Below are 21,034 nucleotides of genomic sequence, written 5' to 3'. Positions count from 1 at the left end.
CTCTGTCCATCATGTGGAAATAGTGTCATGTACCCAGGGGTTCTCGCTTAGGGCCTCACTACTTAGTGCTGAAGCCCCCTCTCCCATCCAGTCAGTCCCACCTCAGCAACACCAGCTCTGACGAAGGGTTCATTCAGACCCCAAACGTTGTCTCTATTCTCTCTCCACAGATGCTGCCAGACCTGCTGAGGTTTTCCAGCATTTTCTGTTTTTGTTTCAGATTCCAGCATCTGCAGCATTTTGTCTCTTTCTCAGCAACACCAGTGTTTCTATGATTGCATTGATGGCTAGAATCGCACCAAGAATCCTGTCTGAAGTGGGTTGGAGATGGGGTGAATACAGGGATGTGAGTGCAAGTTTTGGGCCATTGCAACCCACCCCTATTGGGGAAAAATATTTCAATCCTCAGTGTTAAAATTTATCTATTTTAATAAGCAAATTTTTTGGGGGGAAAAGTGTATCTGATTACCCTGGTGGTGGTGACAATTGTTGTCAAATGAAGTGAGGTTCAAGATGTACGGGTTAGGTTGATTGGCCATGCTAAAATTGCCCCTTAGTGTCCTGAGATGCGTAGGTTAGAGGGGTTAGCGGGTAAATATGTAGGGATAAGGGAGTAGGGCCTGGGTGGGATTGTGGTCGGTGCAGACTCGATGGGCCAACTGGCCTCTTTCTGCACTGTAGGAATTCTATGAATGGGAAAATAAATTGGACCAGGGTGTGCAGATGTAATTCAGTCCCCGCTTTGAAATTACATCATCTGTCCATATTTACATTATTAATTCCAAAGTTCACATTTATAATGAAAATGTCTACGCTTGCCATTGTACATCCCAATGCCATTGGTGGTATTATAGTAAAGGAAACGTGACAGATGTAAGATTTCTAACACTTGGGTCCAACTCAAATCTCAAGAACAGTGTTCACTGCATAACTGGGCTGAGCCAGACTAAATCTATCCTGTCAGTTCAGTCACGTAGAGTGTGGCCTTTTGATGGGTGGACCATGGGGCCTGGGAACAGTGGAAGAAATAATGCAGGACATTTTTCTTCTGCTCCTAAACAATTAAATGGACATGTTTTTGAAAGTATTTGATCCCCTCTGGATTGATTATTTTGTCCTTGGGGACACTTGGGTGGGCCTTCCTTAAGGTTGCAACAGAGTTGATGACAGCTTGATGACTCCGAGGAGAGCCCGATGGATAGAATACCTGGGGTCATCTGGAAACTTCATAGACACGTCCCCAAAATAGTTTGAGATGTCTGGGCACTGGAGGGAGACTTGGCTCTTCCATCCCTGAACCAAATGTGGGCTGCATTATTCTGCATTCTGGAAACCCAGTGGATCAAAGTTCCATCCCAAGTTGTAGCCCCCTTACTTCCTGGTGCCAATGCCCCCACTTTGCCCAGAGTTCAAGTCAATATTGCAATATAGATTTTGAATTTGAAATGATTTAAGTCACCTGTACTTGACTCCTTACATGACACAAGCATATTGTTATTTAATTGCCACTCGTACAGATGCAAATATTCATGCAGACAGGAGGTCTTTGTCAGTAATAGACTGTGACAAGCTACCAACAGTTGCACAATAATAGCTCAGACTGAAGAGATGTCAAGCACAACTTAAATGATATTGAATAACTGCATTTTAATCTACCTGTTACTAAATAGTTGTAGATCTTATTTACACATGATCACATATACACAATTATATCATGTGATAGCTATGCTATCCTCAATGTTTAACAATGGAAATATATTTGTCGTTCAAATTTAGAATATAAAATGGTAGAAAAATGGTGTATTTTAATTTAATTGAATATAATAAAGGCACGGGTACCCATATAGATTAAAGGTCTTGTAATCTGGTATGAAAATGCAAGTGTTTATTGAACAAATTGGTGGCTAAAAATGAAACCACTTGTTTACAATTTGACTCATTTTATAAAACTGCAAGGCATACGTGATTTTCTTGTCTGGTTGTATTTAGAAATATTTTGCTCTGGCGAGTGACTTGGAAGTACAGCATGTTGGGATCCCTGGTGGACATGCCACTGTGGGGTATGATCCACTGGCACCAAGTGTTCACCATCCAATTATTTATCAAACCACATCCCCCGCCACCATAGATTGCTGCACTGGGAAAGATTGAAAAATCATTGAGTGAGTCATCATAGTCACTCTTGCACAATTCTCAACGTCTGGTTACACTGATCTGTGAGCAGGTTGTCTGCCCTCCCCCTCCCTGGGTACAGTGTATCTTGTGAAAGGGAAAAACAAAAGGCCCTTAATCCTTACTCCTACTGTTTTTGTGTGCATTTGTCAAAAAGTAAACTGTTACATGACTATAGTGTTTGGTTTCAAAGACCAACTAAACACAAAACCATTCAAATCATTTTACAATCAGTAGTGTGGAAGTTAAAATGCTCGGATTTTAAAAACAATCATGCCTTCTTTGTGAGAATGTTATCAGTTGGAGGCCTTCAAGCAGACAAGTCAGTCTGCTTTCAGGATAGTCTTTCACTTGCATTGGCTACATAACATTCTGCTTTTTGTCCTTCACCGGAGGGTGAGCAAGACTGGATTTTCCATAACAAATACCAAAGGCGAGATATGGGGATATGCTATGCAAGTGAAGGATTAGCGCAAATCAATTTTTCATCGTGTGAGAAAGGGTGAAAAGCCAGGATTTAATTGGCAAATATGTCTGTCAATGAAAGATGTGAACAAAACGCTTGTTCCGGGATTTGGTGTAATTGACTATAACCGATGAGTTGTTTCTGTAACGTCAGAACCACCCCAACCATTTTGATAGAGTGAAGGGAGTTCTCCTTGTGCACAAGTAATTAAAGACCTTGCATTGAATGCGTGGTGTCCAGTGCTGTTTGTATGCAGAGCCGACTAAGTGTGCCTAAGGTTGCTGGTACCCCAGGATCTCTGACAGTAGCGCACAACCTCTATAAACTTACTATAAATAAAATCATTTTAAAGATAAGCTCAGTGGTGCATCTTACGGCCTTTTGTTCAAAATGGATTGGATTTGATTGGCCAGATGGCTTTTGAACACTTCGACAAAGTATTTTATGTAACATTGTTTTCTTGTTTAACCTTTTACTTTCACTTGACTAGTAGCAAAATCAAAAAAATATTTCGCAGCAATGAAAGTGTGACACAGTACATAGACTTGTGGCATTCAGATCAAGAAATTATTTTAATGTTAATGAGACTTAGACTGAATCATCAAGAGTTATTTTTATCACAAAGTTATGTTTATCAAACGATGGACTCCGTTTCATGAAAAGAACAAAGATGTGTTTTGATTTTTAACTTGTATTGTGTGAATGTGAATCTGTATTAAATATTGTGGTCCTCGTGCTAGGTTCGATTCCACGTCTGGCACCTCTATTCTAACACTTGCAACCACTTGCACTGTCCTTACTTATCACGGGAAGTTGCCCATATTGAACCATAGAATCCCTACTGCACAGAAGGAGGCCATTTGGCCCATTGAGTCCGACCATAATTCCACCCAGGCCCTATCCCCGTAACCCCATGTATTTACCCTGCTAATCCCCCTGACACTAAGGGGCAATTTAGCATGGCCACTCTACCTAACCCACACATCTTTGGACTGTGGGGAGAAACCCGAGCACCCGGAGGAAACCCGCACAGACACAGAGAGAACGTGCAAACTCCACACAGACAATGACCTGAGGCTGGAATTGAACCTGGGTCCCTGGCGTTGTGAGGCAGCAGTGCTAACCACTGTGCCACCATGCCGCCCTAAACATTGCACCAACTGCTTTCCAGTAACACAGGAGTCAATTCCAGGATGCCACTTGCAGTGCATCAAGCATGACAATTGTTTCGTGCAGTTCAATAACATATCTTACTGCTGTGGGGGGAAAAAGACAAATGATGAAGATTCACCTGATGTAGTAATCCCCTGTATTTAATGATTTTAAAACTCTGTTGATTTCAGGCAAGTCAGGTGTTCGCACCTGATTAAAGTGTGATTACTATAGTTGCATCTGAATTGCCAATGCAACAATCTTATTACTGTTTGGAATTATAGTAGGTGGTTGGAATTTATTCACTATGAAAACATGAGTAACTTTGGGCGAAGCATGATTCAAACTACGAGACAGATTCTAGTAGAGAGAGAATTGACTTCAATTTTTACTATGACCATTTGATGCCACACTTGGTCAATTAAATGCTATCTTGATGGTGGCTTCTACCTCACCATCAGAATTTAGCTCTTTTGGTCACTTTTGGCAGAGATTGTACTGAGGTCTGAAGTTGAATGGTCCAACTGAGAATTGGTGAGCAGGTTATTGATGAGTAAGCATTGTTTGATAGCATTGTCACTGATTCTATTAGTTTGATGATTAAAAGTAGGCAGTTGGGACAATAATTGGCTGGATTTGTTCTGCTTTTGGTGGACTGGACATACCTTGGAGATTTTTCACTTTGTTGGGTAGATGCCAACTTTGTAGCTGCATTGCAACAGTAGTTGCAATGGAGCAACATAGCTAAGAACACTGCTGGTACTGGAGAACAAGTCTTCAATACTACAGAAGGAATGTTGCTTGAAAACTGGCCTCTGTAATGCTAGCATCACCTGGAGAAGACCAAGATGGATCTTCCATTAGTTTTCCAGCCTAGAAACAAGTCATCTGAGCAGTTTTTGCACTTTCTCCTCATAATTCAGATTCCTGACACATGGCCTTATTGTCAGCATTGTGGTAATTCTGAAGTATTTGCCTTTTTTCTCAGTTCCCACAATGGGGCACGTTGCTGAAGGTGCTGCTTTGTGTAGTTAACCACAATTTCCTCTCGCTCGAATTCTCTGGTTTTGGTCACGTTGGTCAATATTTTATTGATCTAATTGATGCATGGTTGATTTGCCAGTAGCATTCTGATTAGCTCAATGCTGTACTCGCAACTGAATTGAAGATGGGATGCATTGAGCAAACCCTGCCAAGATGGTGTCAAATGATCAACCTTTCAAAATGTCCTCGTGCAGCATGGAGCCTTCTCACGCTCGAGTCTTTCGCAATCTTTAAAGGATGCATTGCGGTTGTGGGAATAGGGCCTGGTTGGAATTGTGGTTGGTGCAGACTCGATGGGCCGAATGGCCTCCTCCTGCACTGTAAGGATTCTATGGAAAGGTTGAAAGAAAGTGACAGAAACTGATGCAATAATGGATTCAGCCTACACTTTAGGAACTGAGGAGAAAGGACTAATTGAAGAACGTGATCAGTGGTTTGATCCAGTAATGCAGGTAGTCTTTCTGTCCCCTAGTGCTACACAATAAACTTCTTTGCTACAAATGTATTCCATTATACAAAATACTCAGCATAATGCCAGGTTATGATGTTATAATGATTGCTAGTGCAAGTACAATATCACATTAAGAAATCAACCTTATTGTTCTTCGGCTTATTTATGTTCCCTATTGTAATAGCTGCCACTATTTCAATTGTCTTTTGTTCTGCAGGAGATAGGGCAGCACAATGGTAAGCATGCTGTCATTTCACTGTTACTATAGCCACTGCTGACAGCGGAAAAAAAACCTCTTTATGGCTGTCTAATTTGATTTTTTTTAAAAATTGAAAGTTCTGAACGAATAGCAATTTCTCCCAGTTAAATATAGAATCCCCACAGTGCAGAAGGATGCCATTTGGCCCACTGAGTCTGCAGAGACCACAATCCCACCTATTCCCATAACCCCACATAGAACATAGAACAGTACAGCACAGAACAGGCCCTTCGGCCCACAATGTTGTGCCGAGTTTTATCTGAAACCAAGATCAAGCTATCCCACTCCCTATCATCCTGGTGTGCTCCATGTGCCTATCCAATAACTGCTTAAATGTTCCTAAAGTGTCTGACTCCACTATCACTGCAGGCAGTCCATTCCACACCCCAACCACTCTCTGCGAAAAGAACCTACCTCTGATATCCTTCCTGTATCTCCCACCACGAACCCTATATTTATGCCCCCTTGTAATAGCTCCATCCACCCGAGGAAATAGTCTTTGAACGTTCACTCTATCTATCCCCTTTATCATTTTATAAACCTCTATTAAGTCTCCCCTCAGCCTCCTCCGCTCCAGAGAGAACAGCCCCAGCTCCCTCAACCTTTCCTCATAAGACCGACACTCCAAACCAGGCAGCATCCTGGTAAATCTCCTCTGCACTCTTTCCAGCGCTTCCACATCCTTCTTATAGTGAGGTGACCAGAACTGCACACAATATTCCAAATGTGGTCTCACCAAGGTCCTGTACAGTTGCAGCATAACCCCACGGCTCTTAAACTCCAACCCCCTGTTAATAAAAGCTAACACACTATAGGCCTTCTTCACAGCTCTATCCACTTGAGTGGCAACCTTTAGAGATCTGTGGATATGGACCCCAAGATCTCTCTGTTCCTCCACAGTCTTCAGAACCCTACCTTTGACCCTGTAATCCACATTTAAATTAGTCCTACCAAAATGAATCACCTCACATTAATCAGGGTTAAACTCCATTTGCCATTTTTCAGCCCAGCTTTGCATCCTATCTATGTCTCTTTGCAGCCTACAACAGTCCTGCACCTCATCCACTACTCCACCAATCTTGGTGTCATCAGCAAATTTAACCTGGTAGTCCCCCTGACACGAGGGTCAATTTAGTATAACCAGTCAACCTAACCCGCACATCTTTGGACTGTGGGAGGAAACCGGAGCACCCGGTGGAAACCCACGTAGACCTAGGGAGAATGTGCAAACTCCATACAGACATGACCCAAGCCGGAATTGAACCCGGGTCCTTGGTGCTATGAGGCAGCAGTGCTAACCACTGTGCCACCGTGCTGCCTATTGAGGGTACCAAAGTCGTATGGTTTTTGGTTACCTTTGTGTAATTTCAAAAATAAATTAGATGTATCTCTTGAGGCTAAAGGGATCAAGGGATAGGGGAGGAGGTAGAGTCAGGATATTAAATTTGATGATCAGCCATGATCAACATGAATGGCGGAGCAGGCTCAAAGGGCCAAATGGCCTATTTCTGCATCTTTTTTCCATGTTTCCTGCCACAAACTTGGTTCTAAAGCCACTGATTCCAACCCTTTCTCTGGCTTCTGTCTGAGGGTGAACCAGATGGGCTTTTTGTGACCTCGTTGACCCCTAAATGAGCTTCCACTTACATATCTGCTCTGTCACCAAGACTGTTTGTTTCCATCTCTGTAACAGTGGCTATCTCCCATTCCACCCTCCATTTTCCACCCTCTATTAACTAACTCTCGTTGAAAACCTTGCCGCCTGTATGCTAACTCGCATAAGGTGCAGTTCACCCATCATCCCTGTGCTCAGTGATCTAATTGGCTCCCAGTCTATCAAATGGTTCAATCTTAAAATTGTTACCCATATTTTCAGATCCCTCTGTGTGGCCTTTCACACTAATCTTCTCCAACTCTACAAACCTCGCCCCCTAATTCCACCAAGATTCTCCAATTTCTGGTCCCTTGAGCATCCCTAATTGCTCCACCGTTGATGGTGGTGCCTTCAGAATGCCTGGGCCCTAAGCTCTGAAATTCCCTCCCTAAACCTTCCCGCTCCTCTATCCCTCTCTCATTGTTTAAGAAGCTGTTTAAAAGATACCTCTTTGATCAAACTTTTAGTCAACTCTCCTAATGTCATATTTTGTTGGATCACACTTTACGAAGCTTTGTTCAAGATGCTATGAAAATGCAAGCTGACATGGTTATTCTATCCACAGAGGTCACAATGAAAACTGCTGAGTTGAATGAAAACACATTAGTGAGTGCTCTGGGAGGTTAACCTTGAGTCAGATTGTTAGGTCAGAGTGGATGAATGCACCGTATGCAGCCTGTGGTGTTGCTAAATGTTCCATTTCCTAGCATTAACATCCATAGCCTTGTGAATAATGTTCTTTCTGGTGGGGAAAAAAATCCTATCAACCAATCTTTGTCTGGCACTGATCTCTTGCAAGCGAAAAACTCCAGTTTGTACGACTGGAGTGTTGATTGTCTATGCTATTTTTAGACTGATAATATATTCAATCCCATGGTTTGAAGGCCTTCAGTTGTTTGCAAATCTCAAAGATTTTCTCCTGAAACCTGCTGTGTGCAGGTTAAATTGGGACCAAAGTGAATGATTTGTCTTCTACAAAGGATCACCTGCTTCGACCAGATAAAGAGTTATTATGATCATCTTAACAGTGTATATTTTATTGGCTACAATTTATCATGATAGCAAGAAACAATTCTCATACCTTTCCTAAATCATGATGTATCACCACATCACTAGGCAACTTGAAACTGAGCCAACCTATTACTTTTTCATTGAGACTGGGGAATAGGAATTTGCTGGATATCGATTCATAAGATGCCAGTTGCTTATTTCCCATTAATAAATTGTAACATCCCTATTGTGTGACATGCTGTAATGTACTGAAGAAACCTATATCCTACCAACTCCCAGATTGAGTACAGCTCTGATCCTTTCCTGACAGAAATTGCAGTGACATATATTTATGAAGAGCAATGTTGACTGGCGTGCGCCTATAAATAAACTTTTGAGCAAGAGTTGAGGAAACAGTAAACACATCTTCATCTATCAGTTTACAGCGGGGAAACATGCTAAAGAATGAATGCACCAAATGCATTCAATTAAGTGAGAGTTTGCATTCAAACATCATGTGGAAGAGCAAATACCAGATAAAATGGCAGTAATTTCAGAGCTGGGATTCTAACTCCAGAGTTGGTGAGATTCCCTCCATTACTGCACAGTGTACTGAGGGTCTAATAAACCACTGTTAAAGATGGGGCCGGAGCGAGGTGACTTCTTGCGAGTTGTCCCCAGCATACTCTCTGATTCTATCTTTTACTCTCATTCTGTGCTTTTAAAACTGTAACTCTTTTAAACTCTGCACCCTTTCCTTTCCTTCTCCCCTATGTCCTCTATGTTTTGCCTGTATGGCATGCAAGAAACAATACTTTTCACTGTATCTCAATACATGTGACTATAGTAAATCAAATCAAATCAAAATACATTGCTCCCAAAATTAGGGAAAGCAGGACACTGCATTTTCCACCTGCGAGGACAAGAATTAGTGTTTGGCTATCGATCAGTCTGATTTCAACCCCAAAAGCACTACATCTTACGATTCCCGGGTTTGATTCCAGGCTTGGATCACTGTCTATGTGGAGGTTGCACATTCTCTTTTCCTCCGGGTGCTCCGGTTTCCTCCCACAGTCTGAAAGACGTGCTAGTTCGGTGCATTGACCCGAACAGGCGCCGGTGTGTGGCGACTCGGGGAATTTCACAGTAAGTTCATTGCAGTGTTAATGTAAGCCTTACTTGTAACTAATGAATAAACTTTAACTTTTATTTTTTTACATCTCACAGTCCACCACACTTCAGGATGGGAAGCATCTACCTTCTTAGTGGCAGAGAGGTGTAACTAATGGAGTTAAGAGGGATGACCTATGTTCTGTGGCTGTCACCTTCCCAATTACACAATTCTGATTGTAGAGCTGCTATAGTTGCCAACACCAGCTAATCAAGGATGAAGCCTTTGTTTAAAAGGAAGTACCCAGGGATGATATTACTTTTCCAGAATGTTAGTGAAGTGGGCAAGTGACGCTAGTTTTCAGAGCTGAATTTATTTGTCTGGCAGTGGGTTTGGATCATCCTTGTGCTGTTAACTGGAGCCAAGCTTCAAGAAACCATAAACAAAGACTGTTATAGTAGCTGCAGAGGTGATGCCAGTCTTGAATTTCTACTGCAGTGGAGCGTTCCAAGTGACCACGGGTGATATCTACCACATAAATGTATTACTTGCCAGCAGATTTCTTTCTTCACTTCACCTTGTTGCTTACCACAGGGAAAGTGGCACAGAGTCAATGGAACTGGACACTGGGTGAGGTATATAAACAGTTGTCAATTCGCTTCCACCTGCTTTTTGCCCTGTGTGATCACTTACTTTGAATGGACAAGTTTTACATTCTCTGAGAGTTCTTCCTCATTTGCTCTGTGATGACAGCAGTTACTAATTCCCTCCACCTTTTCACAGGTATTCCCGATAATGGGTGGAACATTCCCAAAGTGTGAGATCAGGCAAGAGAAGCTGTGTGAAACGCACCGGCTTCACAGATGCCTTGTCTTGCCAGATCAAACAGCAATCTGTGTAATTGCAAAGTGCTGGCAAGGATCACGCAGCCAGCTGAGGGGTTGTGGTGCGGGGGGGGTGCAAAGCTGGGATTCTGAGATCAGGATGCCACTTTTAAAGAGCACCCCGATCTCAGAGTTAAATTGAAATACCTCCCCTCCCACCCCCTTCTCCACAGACATTGGGACCACCACACCAAGCATCGTGGCACAACTCCCCACCCACCACAACACTAAGTTCGGGACAATGCCCCCCCCAACCCCAGTCACAGCATTAAGATCAAGGCACTCCACCCACTGGATTGGGTGCAAGGGGGCAATGCCAAGGCACTGTCCGGCCATATCCCACACTTGTTTTCGATTTTGACCAGTGATTTGCACCGGCGTGATATGACGCTGTGTGGGTGGGAGGATAAGGCGTGGGCAGACTGTGGTGAACCATCGTTGGTTCCCACTGGATAGTACTGAGCCAGGGTCTGGCTAGTACTACAAGGATGTACATATGTTACTGTTGGGTTGTGCTACTTGTTGCTGTTGGGGTTAGGGTGGGGTTGTTACACCTTTGTACTGTAGTGTTGTGGTACATCCCAGTCGGGCTCCGCCTCCTGGGAGAGGTATAAAAGTCCCTGCTCTGGCTGGGACCCCTCAGTCTGGGATCGTGTATATAATTATTGGCTGCTTCATTACAGTAAATTACTGTAATTACAGCAAATCACTGGTCAAAATCGAAAACAAGTGTGGGATATGGCCGGACAGTGCCTTGGCATTGCCCCCTTTATTTCCCGAGCATTTGCCTCGTGTTTGATAACACGCATCAATTTTATTTACTGTTGTTAAACTCTCGTCGAAAAAAAAAGAGAGTATGGAGCAGAACCTGAAGCCAGAACGCCTTACATTAGATCCACGTGCGGTGGGCGCCTCTAACACCTTCGACCACTGGCTGAAGTGCTTCGAAGACTGCCTGGCAGCCTCCGCAGCGGTCACCACAGATGATGACAGACTCCGGGTCCTCCATGCGAGGGTAAGCGACACTGTCTACCTCGCGATCCGTGCGGCCACCGATTATACAAAGGCCCTCGAGCTTCTGAAGAAGCGTTATATCAAACCGCCCAATGAAATACATGCTCGTTACCTCTTAGCCACTCGACGACGGCAGTCTGGCGAAACGATGGAGGAATATGCGAACGTGCTCCTACAGCTAGCCAGGGGCTGTAACTGCAAAGCTGTGTCGGCTGAGCAGAGCATGAACGACCTCGCCCGAGATGCATTTGTGGCGGGAGTCAGATCGTCGTACATTCGACTTAAACTATTGGAGAAAGGTAACCTTGACCTTACCCAGGCAATCGAGCTAGCAGAGATGCTGGAGACGGCCTCCAAAAGCTTAGTATTGTATCCGGAAGACCACGTGGAGACAACGTGGCAGGAGCAGTCGCCAATCCCTCCTCGTCCCTCGGGTTCGAAATGCTGCGTAATGGCGTGCTCACACTCGGGCCAGACGACAGCAGCAGCTCCGGGCGGCCCGCGGTGTTACTTCTGTGGGGGAGCGAAGCATACTCAGCAACGGTGTCCCACTAAGGCTGTGTTGTGCTCCGCCTGCGGTAAGAAAGGGCACTATTCGAAAGTGTGCCGATCTAAATCTAGGAACGGCAGTGCGGCCTGCGATTCTTCAGAGCTCGGCTCTTCGTCGTCGAAATCATCGAGGGGTTCGTCCACGTGCGAGGCCAGGACGACGCCATTACGGTCGACGGAGTCGGAGGTGTGTGACCACCAGGGGTCGCTGAGTTTGGCGCCATCACCCACGTGCGACTTATGGGAGCGGCCATGTTGGTCGGCACCGACCGCGAACGACCAGCAGGGGTCCTCCTCGTCGATTTCAGCTGCCTGCAGTGGCGCTCAGGACCCAACGGTGGCGTCGATCATCCTGGACCAGGCCAAGCCTCATAGACTTGACAAATCTATGATGAATATCCAGGTAAATGACCACGTGATTTATTGTCTGTTTGACAGCGGGAGCACTGAGAGCTTTATCCACCCAGACACTGTGAAGCGGTGTGGACTCCGGATTCAACCTGCCAAACAGACAATCTCTATGGCATCGAGGTCCCGGTCTGTCACCGTACTAGGGAGTTGCGTGGTAACTTTGACGGTGCAAGGCACAGTTTACGAGCGTTTCAAGCTCCTAGTGTTGCCGTACCTTTGCGCGCCAATACTTCTCGGACTAAACTTCATGGTCCACTTGAGGAGTGTAACCCTACAGTACGGTGGGCCACTCCTTTCACTGGCAGTGGGAGAACAGCAGCAGCCTCCAAATTGCCTGTAGCCTCTTGACGCTGAAGATCACCACACCCTCCCTGTTCCAGAATCTTGTGCCAGGCTGCAAGCCCATCGCGACTAAAAGTAGGCGTTACAGCGCTGAGGATCGGATCTTCATTAGATCTGAGGTTCAGCGGCTCCTCAAAGAAAGGATCATACAACCCAGCGCTAGTCCGTGGAGGGCGCAGGTCGTGGTGGTCAAGAGCGGGAACAAATCCCGGATGGTCATTGACTATAGTCAGACCATTAATCGATATACGCAGCTGGATGCGTATCCTCTCCCGCGCATATCTGATATGGTCAATCAGATTGCGCAGTACCGGGTGTTCTCCACCATAGACCTCAAGTCTGCCTACCACCAACTCCCCATTCGCCCAGAGGACTGACAATACACGGCTTTTGAGGCGGATGGTCGCTTGTATCACTTTCTCAGTGTTCCCTTTGGTGTCACCAATGGGGTCTCGGTCTTCCAGCGTGCTATGGACCGAATGGTGGACCAGAATGGGCTGCGGGCTACCTTCCCGTACCTGGATAATGTCACCATCTGCGACCATGACCAGCAGGACCACGACACGAATCTCCTGAATTTCCTACGCACTGCATCTCGCCTGAACTTGACCTACAACAGGGAGAAGTGTGTGTTTCGTACGCGCCGTTTAGCCATCCTAGGATACGTGGTGGAAAACGGGGTCATTGGCCCTGATCCAGACCGTATGCGCCCCCTTTCTGAACTTCCCTTGCCTACTAGTGCAAAAGCACTGAGAAGATGCTTAGGCTTCTCTTATTATGCGCAGTGGGTTCCCAATTACGCGGACAAAGCCCGTCCGCTCATTAAGTCCACGACTTTTCCCCTAATGCCAGAGGCCCGGTTGGTCTTCGATAAATTAAAAGCCGACATCGCGAAAGCTACGATGCACGCTGTTGACGAGTCCATCACCTTTCAGGTGGAGAGCGATGCATCTGATTTCGCCCTGGCCGCCACACTTAACCGTCGCATTTTTTTCCCGCACCCTCCAAGGCCCCGAAATCCAGCATTCAGCGGTGGAAAAGGAGACCCAGGCCATTGTGGAGGCCGTCAGGCACTGGCGCCATTACTTGGCGGGAAAACAGTTCACCCTGATCACGGACCAGCGGTCCGTGGCGTTCATGTTTAACAACACGCAGAGGGGCAAGATCACGAATGACAAGATCTTGCGGTGGAGAATTGAACTCTCCACCTATAACTACGACATCATGTACCGTCCAGGGAAACTCAATGAGCCCTCGGATGCCCTCTCGCGTGGAACATGCGCTAGTATACAGGAGGACCGTTTGCAGGCTCTCCATAATGACCTATGCCATCCTGGGGTCACTCGGCTCTAGCACTTTATAAAAGCCCGTAATCTGCCCTACTCGGTGGAGGACGTCAGGTCAGTAACAAGAAGCTGTCGGGTTTGCGCGGAATGCAAACCGCACTTTTACCGACCTGACCGGGCACATTTAGTCAAGGCCACTCGTCCCTTCGAGAGACTGAGTGTCGATTTTAAGGGCCCCCTTCCCTCAACAGATCGGAATGTGTACTTCTTCAATATCATTGACGAGTACTCTAGGTTCCCTTTTGTTGTTCCCTGCTCTGATACATCCGCTGCCACGGTTATCAAGGCATTCCGTGATCTCTTTACCCTGTTCGGGTACCCCGGCTACATCCATAGCGACAGGGGCTTGTCGTTCATGAGCGATGACTTGAGGCAATTCCTGCTCTCATACGGGATTGCCTCTAGTAGGACCACGAGCTACAACCCTAGGGGTAACGGACAGGTGGAACGTGAGAATGCTGCAGTCTGGAAGGCTGTCTTACTGGCGTTGAAGTCAAAAAGTCTTCCAGTCTCCCGTTGGCAAGAGGTGCTCCCTGATGCGCTCCATTCTATTCGCTCCCTCCTGTGTACGGCAACCAATGCTACTCCCCATGAGAGGATGTTTTCATTCCCTCGGAAGTCTTCCTCGGGGACCTCATTACCGTCTTGGTTGACGTACTCAGGACCCGTCCTCCTGCCGCGACATGTAAGGGCCCGCAAGTCCAACCCGTTGGTCGAACAGGTCCATCTCCTCCACGCCAACCCTCAGTATGCCTATGTGGCATACCCTGACGGGCGAGAGGACACGGTCTTGATCCGAGACCTGGCGCCAGCAGGGGACGTAGCAACTCCTGTTGCTCCCATACCCCCTGTTACAAACCCCTTAACTCTTGTTTCTCCCCCGGACACGGCGCGGGCAGCATCGGGACCATTGCTTAACCCTTTTACTCCCGTGTACAGCTTGCCTGAGTCCAGAGGATGGTCGCCACTGCAGGGCATGTCAGGACCCCATGGACTACCGTCACCTCAGGGTCAACCGGCCTGTGAGTCCGTGGAAGAACAGCGGAACGCCGCCTTGGGGAGAACGCCACCGCAAGTGCCTACTCCGGTGTCACCGCCGGTTTTGAGGAGGTCACAACGACGGTGCGGTCCCCCTGACCGTCTGAACTTATAGACTGATGACACTTTATTCTGTTTTTGTACCCCGCCGGCCTTTGTTCTCAAAGGAGGGGTGAATGTGGTGAACCATCGTTGGTTCCCACTGGATAGTACTGAGCCAGGGTCTGGCCAGTACAACAAGGATGTACATATGTTACTGTTGGGTTGTGCTACTTGTTGCTGTTGGGGTTAGGGTGGGGTTGTTACACCTTTGTACTGTAGTGTTGTGGTACATCCCAGTCGGGCTCCGCCTCCTGGGAGAGGTATAAAAATCCCTGCTCTGGCTGGGACCCCTCAGCCTGGGATCGTGTATATAATTATTGGCTGCTTCATTACAGTAAATAAAAGCCTTTATTTCCCGAGCATCTAGCCTCGTGTTTGATAACGCGCATCACAGACGTTATGGCATCAAGCCTGGTAAGTATATGTTAGTGTATTATTTAGTGAAATCAGGATCACGCCCTTTTTGAATGTGAATCTGATCACTTCACTGGCGGGGGAGGGGTGTGGAAGGGCTCAAACTGAGATCCTGTTGGCGCAAATCTAACTTTTGGCCATTCGTGAGATTTAGCGGCCAATACGGGATTTATACCTGCAAATAATGGGATCGTTAAAACACGGCCATTGTCTTTGATAGGAATCATAGAATCCTTACAGTATAGAAGGAGGCCATTCGGCCCAGCGAGTCTGCACCGACAACAATCCCACCCAGGCCTTACTCCCACAATCCCACGCATTTACCCTGCTAATCCTCCTGACACTAGGGTCAATTTAGCATGGCCAATCAACCTAACCCACGCATCTTTGGACTGTGGGAGGAAACCGGAGGACTCAGAGGAAACCCATGCAGACACGGGGAGAAAGTGCAGACTCCACACAGACAGTGACCCGAGGCCGGAATTGAACCTGGGTCCCTGATGTTGTGCTGCAGCAGTGCTAACCACTGTGCCGCCCTTATCCTCAAGGAAGGCTACTTTCCTGTCAATTCCACTGCAGCATCTCAAGAACACACTCTTCAAATGGGCCACTGTGATCTCTATTTTTGTCCTCCATTGTTCAAGCCCAGTTTCTAATTTTCTGCCTTTCAATAAAGTTCTCTTTTGAGTGTAAGCAGCAGCTCTTTTAGCTGCTGCAACTTTGCCAAACATACAGCCCATCTCTCATGGGACAATTATACAGGGAACGTAGTCGAAGAATAAATTAGTTGATCTCATAAAATCAGTCAGCATCAGCTAAGATGAACGTTATGCTGGCTCCAGAATGTTGACCCTTGAGTGCCAAATTTAATCCTAGCACCGAAACACTAGTATAATCTAAATATAATTTAAGTCCTGTCGCTTTTCTGAATGCCTGAAAACGAATTGGGGTTGGTTGAATTGTCTTGCTGTCATCCCATGTATGTACATATTGTGTACATAGTGAGGTTTGAGAGCAGGAAAAGTTTTTATTAAATTTGACACAAAAGGATAATAAAAGCCAGGCTGCTACAACTTAATAATTCACTGCTATGTGAAACACAAGTTGCAGTATTTTTCTGTTATATTATTTATCAACCTATTTGCCAGTAAAAGATGGAAGTTAGAGATGCTGCCACAGTTATTACAGTCAGTGATATTCAGGTCTCAAATTTGCAACATATGGATAGAAGAATAGTAAGTGACATCCCAATGTCTGTGTATATAACTCTGTCGATACATCAAATAAAGAGAAAACTGGTTATCTGATGGGCTATTTCAGTTTTAATTGTGGAATCAAGTTATTACAACCGCAGTCGAGCTGTCTAATGAACATTTGGAGTCTGCTGTAGTGAGCACCATGTCCTCTGTTTTGTCACTTGTACCAAAATCATAAATGTGTGCTTTATATTCTAGTTTCTATGTCTTGCTTCCAGTTTCAATGTCCTGCTTCTGGTTTCTATGTTTCTATTCTAACGGGGTTAGAGAGGGTAGATTCAGAAAGAATGTTCCCGATGGTGGGGGAGTCCAGAACTAGGTGTCATAGTTTGAGGATAAGGGGTAAACCTTTTAGGACTGAGGTGAGGAGAAATTTCTTCACCCAGAGGGTGGTGAATCTGTGGAATTCACTACCACAGAAAGTAATTGAGGCCAAACCATTGTGTGATTTCAAGAAATTGGATATAGCGCTTGGGGCTAAAGGGATCAAGGGATATGCGGGGAAGATGGGACAGGGATATTGAATTTGATGATCAGCCATGATCATAATGAATAGCGGAGCAGGCTCAAAGGGCCTACGCATGCTTCTATTTTCTATATCTCTATATTCCTTTATGATTTCAGCATAGGTAGTACTTGGAAATGGCTTTCCACTCATAAGGGCAACAAGTGAAATATGTTCTGATTAAATTTACCTCACTTGACAATGAACATGAAGCCACTGCACAAAATATTCTGCTGTCCAAGATATGACTGAACACTATCTCTTACTGTCTAATTTACTGGAGCTATGAAAGCAGGCACCATAGTGACAAGAAATAACAATCTGCCTCAGCCAAAGGCGTTTTGAAATACGCTTGTTAGGAACTGCAAAATGCCTGCATTGCAGCCAAACCATGCTAAACTTGGCACATCAATGATTACTATTGTCTCTGAAAACGAGAAGAAAATTGCTGTTGGTTTCCATTAGCACCATCCATCTTCCTGACAAACATGAAGGAAGTTGCTAAATGCTGGAGCTACCTCAATACTCCAGCAGACTAACGATCATAACAAAAGGAAAAATTAAACAAACTGAGTAATCCATGTAAATACAGAACTTCTCTCTAGATAATAAAGTTTTCCATAATAAATTAGAACTATAGAATCCCTTGATGGCCATTCGCCCATCAAGTCTGCACTGTTCTCTTGGCATATCCCCGTGGGGTGGCACAGTGGTTAGCACTGCTGCTTCACAGCGCCAGGGACCTGGGCTCAATTCCCGGCTTGGATCACAAAATTTGCATGTTCTGCCCGTGTCTGCATGATTTTGCTCCGGGTGCTTCAGTTTCCTCTCACAGTCCTAAAGACATGCTGGTTCGGTGCATTGGCCATGCTAAATTCTCCTTCAGTGTACCTGAACAGGTGCTGGAGTGTGGTGACAAGGGGATTGTCACAGTAACTTCATTACAGTGCAAGCCTACTTCTGACGTTAATAAGTAAACTTTATTAAAAAAAGTAACCTGCGCATTTACCATGGCTAATTGCCCTCACCTCTCAGGATACAAAGGGGCAATTTAGCATCCACAATCCATTTAACCTGCGCATCCTTGGACAGGGGGAGGGAACCGGAGTGCACAGTGGAAACCCACACTTACACGGAGAACGTACAAATACCACACAGCCAATCACCCAAAGCTGGAATTGAACCCGGGTCCCTGGTGCTGTGAGGCAGCAGTGCTAACCACTGTGCCACCATGCTGTCCTGATTGTTATCAAACATTGATAACATTGATGTTGTAATTGTACATATTCAGTGCCTATTGCTTAGGCTTACGCATCAACAGATCCTCATGCAAGACGCTTTGGCAAAGAGATTTGCTCAATGTTTCCCCACTGCCTCACCCCTTTATACTGTAAAGTATTTGCAAATCTTAGCAAAAATAGACAAAATCATGTAGCAGAAAAAAAGCCTCTAATTCTCTCAGCTACATTTTTTTACTAATTGCATTTGGGAGAAAATAAACCCCAAAGACATTCTGATCCTTGTAAGATAAGTTTAAGTTGCACTTAGTACTGAGTATTCTTCACACGTTGTTTCCATTTGCTAAGGATTTAAAAGCAATCAATTTTTTAGAATACGCAAGATTTTTATGTATCTTTCGTTATTTGTTCCCAGCGGAATTCCAGGGAAGAAATGTGGGGCAATCATACTGTCGGTTGAAGAACTTGGCAATTGTCGGGTAAGTAAAATCTTTCATTATCGCAAAAGGAAATAGGGTTGCAAAATGCCTCCTGGATATTGCTAGTATTTTAGTGCATCGTGTCATTCTGTATTTTTGTATTTCCCAAATGATGGGCCTTAGTTTTAATTGTTAGCCATCCTATTTCCATTGCACAATCGGGGGGGTGAGGGTGGTGGCAGCAGTTTACAACAAATATTGGAGGGGGAGGCACCTCATGCCATTGATGATCAAGGCCATCCCATGATAGAATTTTAAATCATGTTGTAAATGAGAAAGATGTGCACTGGTCTATTTCAGCTTGGAGCAAAGGTGGATTTACAGTTAATGGGGCTCTGTGCGTTGCTTCATTTTTCCTCACCACGACGGGATGCGAGCAAGGGGTGGTGGTGGTTTTGGGGTGGATGATGGAGCGAAAGAGAGGGGCTGGGTGTGAGCGGAGAAGGATGGGTGTGAGGAGAGGTGCTGAGGGAATGGATGTGCATGAGGGGGGTGAGGGAGGGTGGGATGGGGGTAAAGGTCATTAAATGGTTGTAATCCTGGTCACCGCAGCTCGGGACTGGGATTTACAGGTGCACAACTCCAATTCCAGCCTCAGCCAAATAAAAGTCGCTTGGCCTCTCCCTTTCTCAGATTCGAACTCCCAAATGCTGGGTGCCACGGCAGAACTGCAACTCCCATCAGGCACTGCGGGCCGGGTCACCTCCTGATTCCACATTGCCGTTGCTCACTGTGCGGGTGCACAGTGCTACAAGCCACATGAGTACTGTAGTTACAACCAATGATCGTGTCAGGAAAGAGCTGCCCCCTCCTCTCTGGATCAGCAGAGTGATGTAAATCCAGGAAGGATTTCAAAATGAATCTGTCCTTGATTGGCTGCGAGAGACTCTGTGCCAGGGGAAGGTGTGTTTCATTGTCAATCCACCCCTGGTTCGGAGGCTGATTAAGTGTGGAACTCACTGTCCTATACTTGCTGAAGAGCCTCATTGTCAATTTTCAGGTGCAAATGGATAGCCACATACCACTGACAGTGAATGGCCTAATGTATTGTTTCAGGAAAAGTTCAGATATTTTGGGGGGAGAAGATGTTTTGTGCAGTCTCCTGACCTCACAAAAAATATCTGGTCTACTGGCCACCCCTTGCTTGAACCCTATGCTTCCAACCCAGTCCTGACCTACTGGTCCCATGTGGGAGGCAACTGAGTTCCTGCCTTGCCACTACCAGCAGGTTACAGAGGAGTGCCAATTTGGCACTACATCTTGCCACAGCTTGGTATTCACTTGAAAACCCAAACTTCGGTCATCCCAAGTGGGCAATATTTCTCGACTCAATCAACTTGGTGCTACTTCAGACAGAAATCAACTATTGCACTCCATATATTTTTAGTTGGAGAGTTTTTTGATTAATATTATCCTGTCATATGTTTGAAGCAATGGCATTCATTTTCCAGTGCATCATTTGTTAAATTCAAGCTACATCCATTTATCGTGCTAAATGGAGGTGAGTGGTCTTTTGATGAAAGTAAATCTGAGGATTCTATAGCACACTCGCAGGTACAGAAACCCACTGTGCTGCTCAGAATGCTCCCAGGTATTCTGCAGCAGCACGAGAAACAATCACAACATGATAAATGATAGGTAGTTCCTTGATAACATATAACCAGTGAATGTAAAAATGCACACAACTAGAATAGTGTAGTACAAAGATCACTTTTCCTTGTTTCCCTAACACTGTGAAACAGTCTGGTACTAGTTTTAAGCAGGAACTGATTATCCAATCTTAGGATAATTGGATAATCATTAGGAAAAACCTTATTTTTTAGGACTTTGTGGATGGTTCACCTTGCAAATTCCTTATTTAAAAAATTACCATTAGTTGCAATGTATATTTGCCAAGATAACTTTATTCAGAAAACTCATTGGGTCCTATTGGTTATACTTGATCAATTTTCTTAAGTACAACCTGGGGGTTTTGGGTAGAATGCACTAGCAGTGGTCTCTTTATGAACTAATATGTCAGTGTCTGAACTGCTTCTTAGACCATATTCAGTGTGCCCTATTGGGTGCCCTATTGGGTGTAGAAAAGAGAGGTCTAATTATTTCTAGGGCTAACAGCTGCCTTATTGAGGTATGAAAAAGAGAAATTCGGCAGAGATC

The 21,034-nt window shown here is 45.3% G+C and overlaps 1 protein-coding gene across 3 annotated transcripts in view; it reads left to right on the top strand.

Moving 5' to 3' along the window:
• LOC144479268 (copine-8) overlaps positions 1-21,034 on the top strand; it is a 652,766-nt gene that overhangs the window by 264,467 nt on the left and 367,265 nt on the right. For all 3 annotated transcript variants that reach the window (XM_078197938.1, XM_078197940.1, XM_078197939.1), the window contains one exon: positions 18,814-18,877. In XM_078197938.1, the coding sequence (XP_078054064.1) occupies positions 18,814-18,877 (64 nt within the window). The remainder of the gene's footprint in view (positions 1-18,813; positions 18,878-21,034) is intronic.

Source organism: Mustelus asterias, chromosome 25 (genome assembly GCF_964213995.1).
Source record: "Mustelus asterias chromosome 25, sMusAst1.hap1.1, whole genome shotgun sequence".
Classification (NCBI taxonomy): Eukaryota; Metazoa; Chordata; class Chondrichthyes; order Carcharhiniformes; family Triakidae; genus Mustelus; species Mustelus asterias.
The sequence above is the reverse complement of the archived record's forward strand: the minus strand, read 5'-3'. Positions and strand labels throughout refer to the sequence as shown.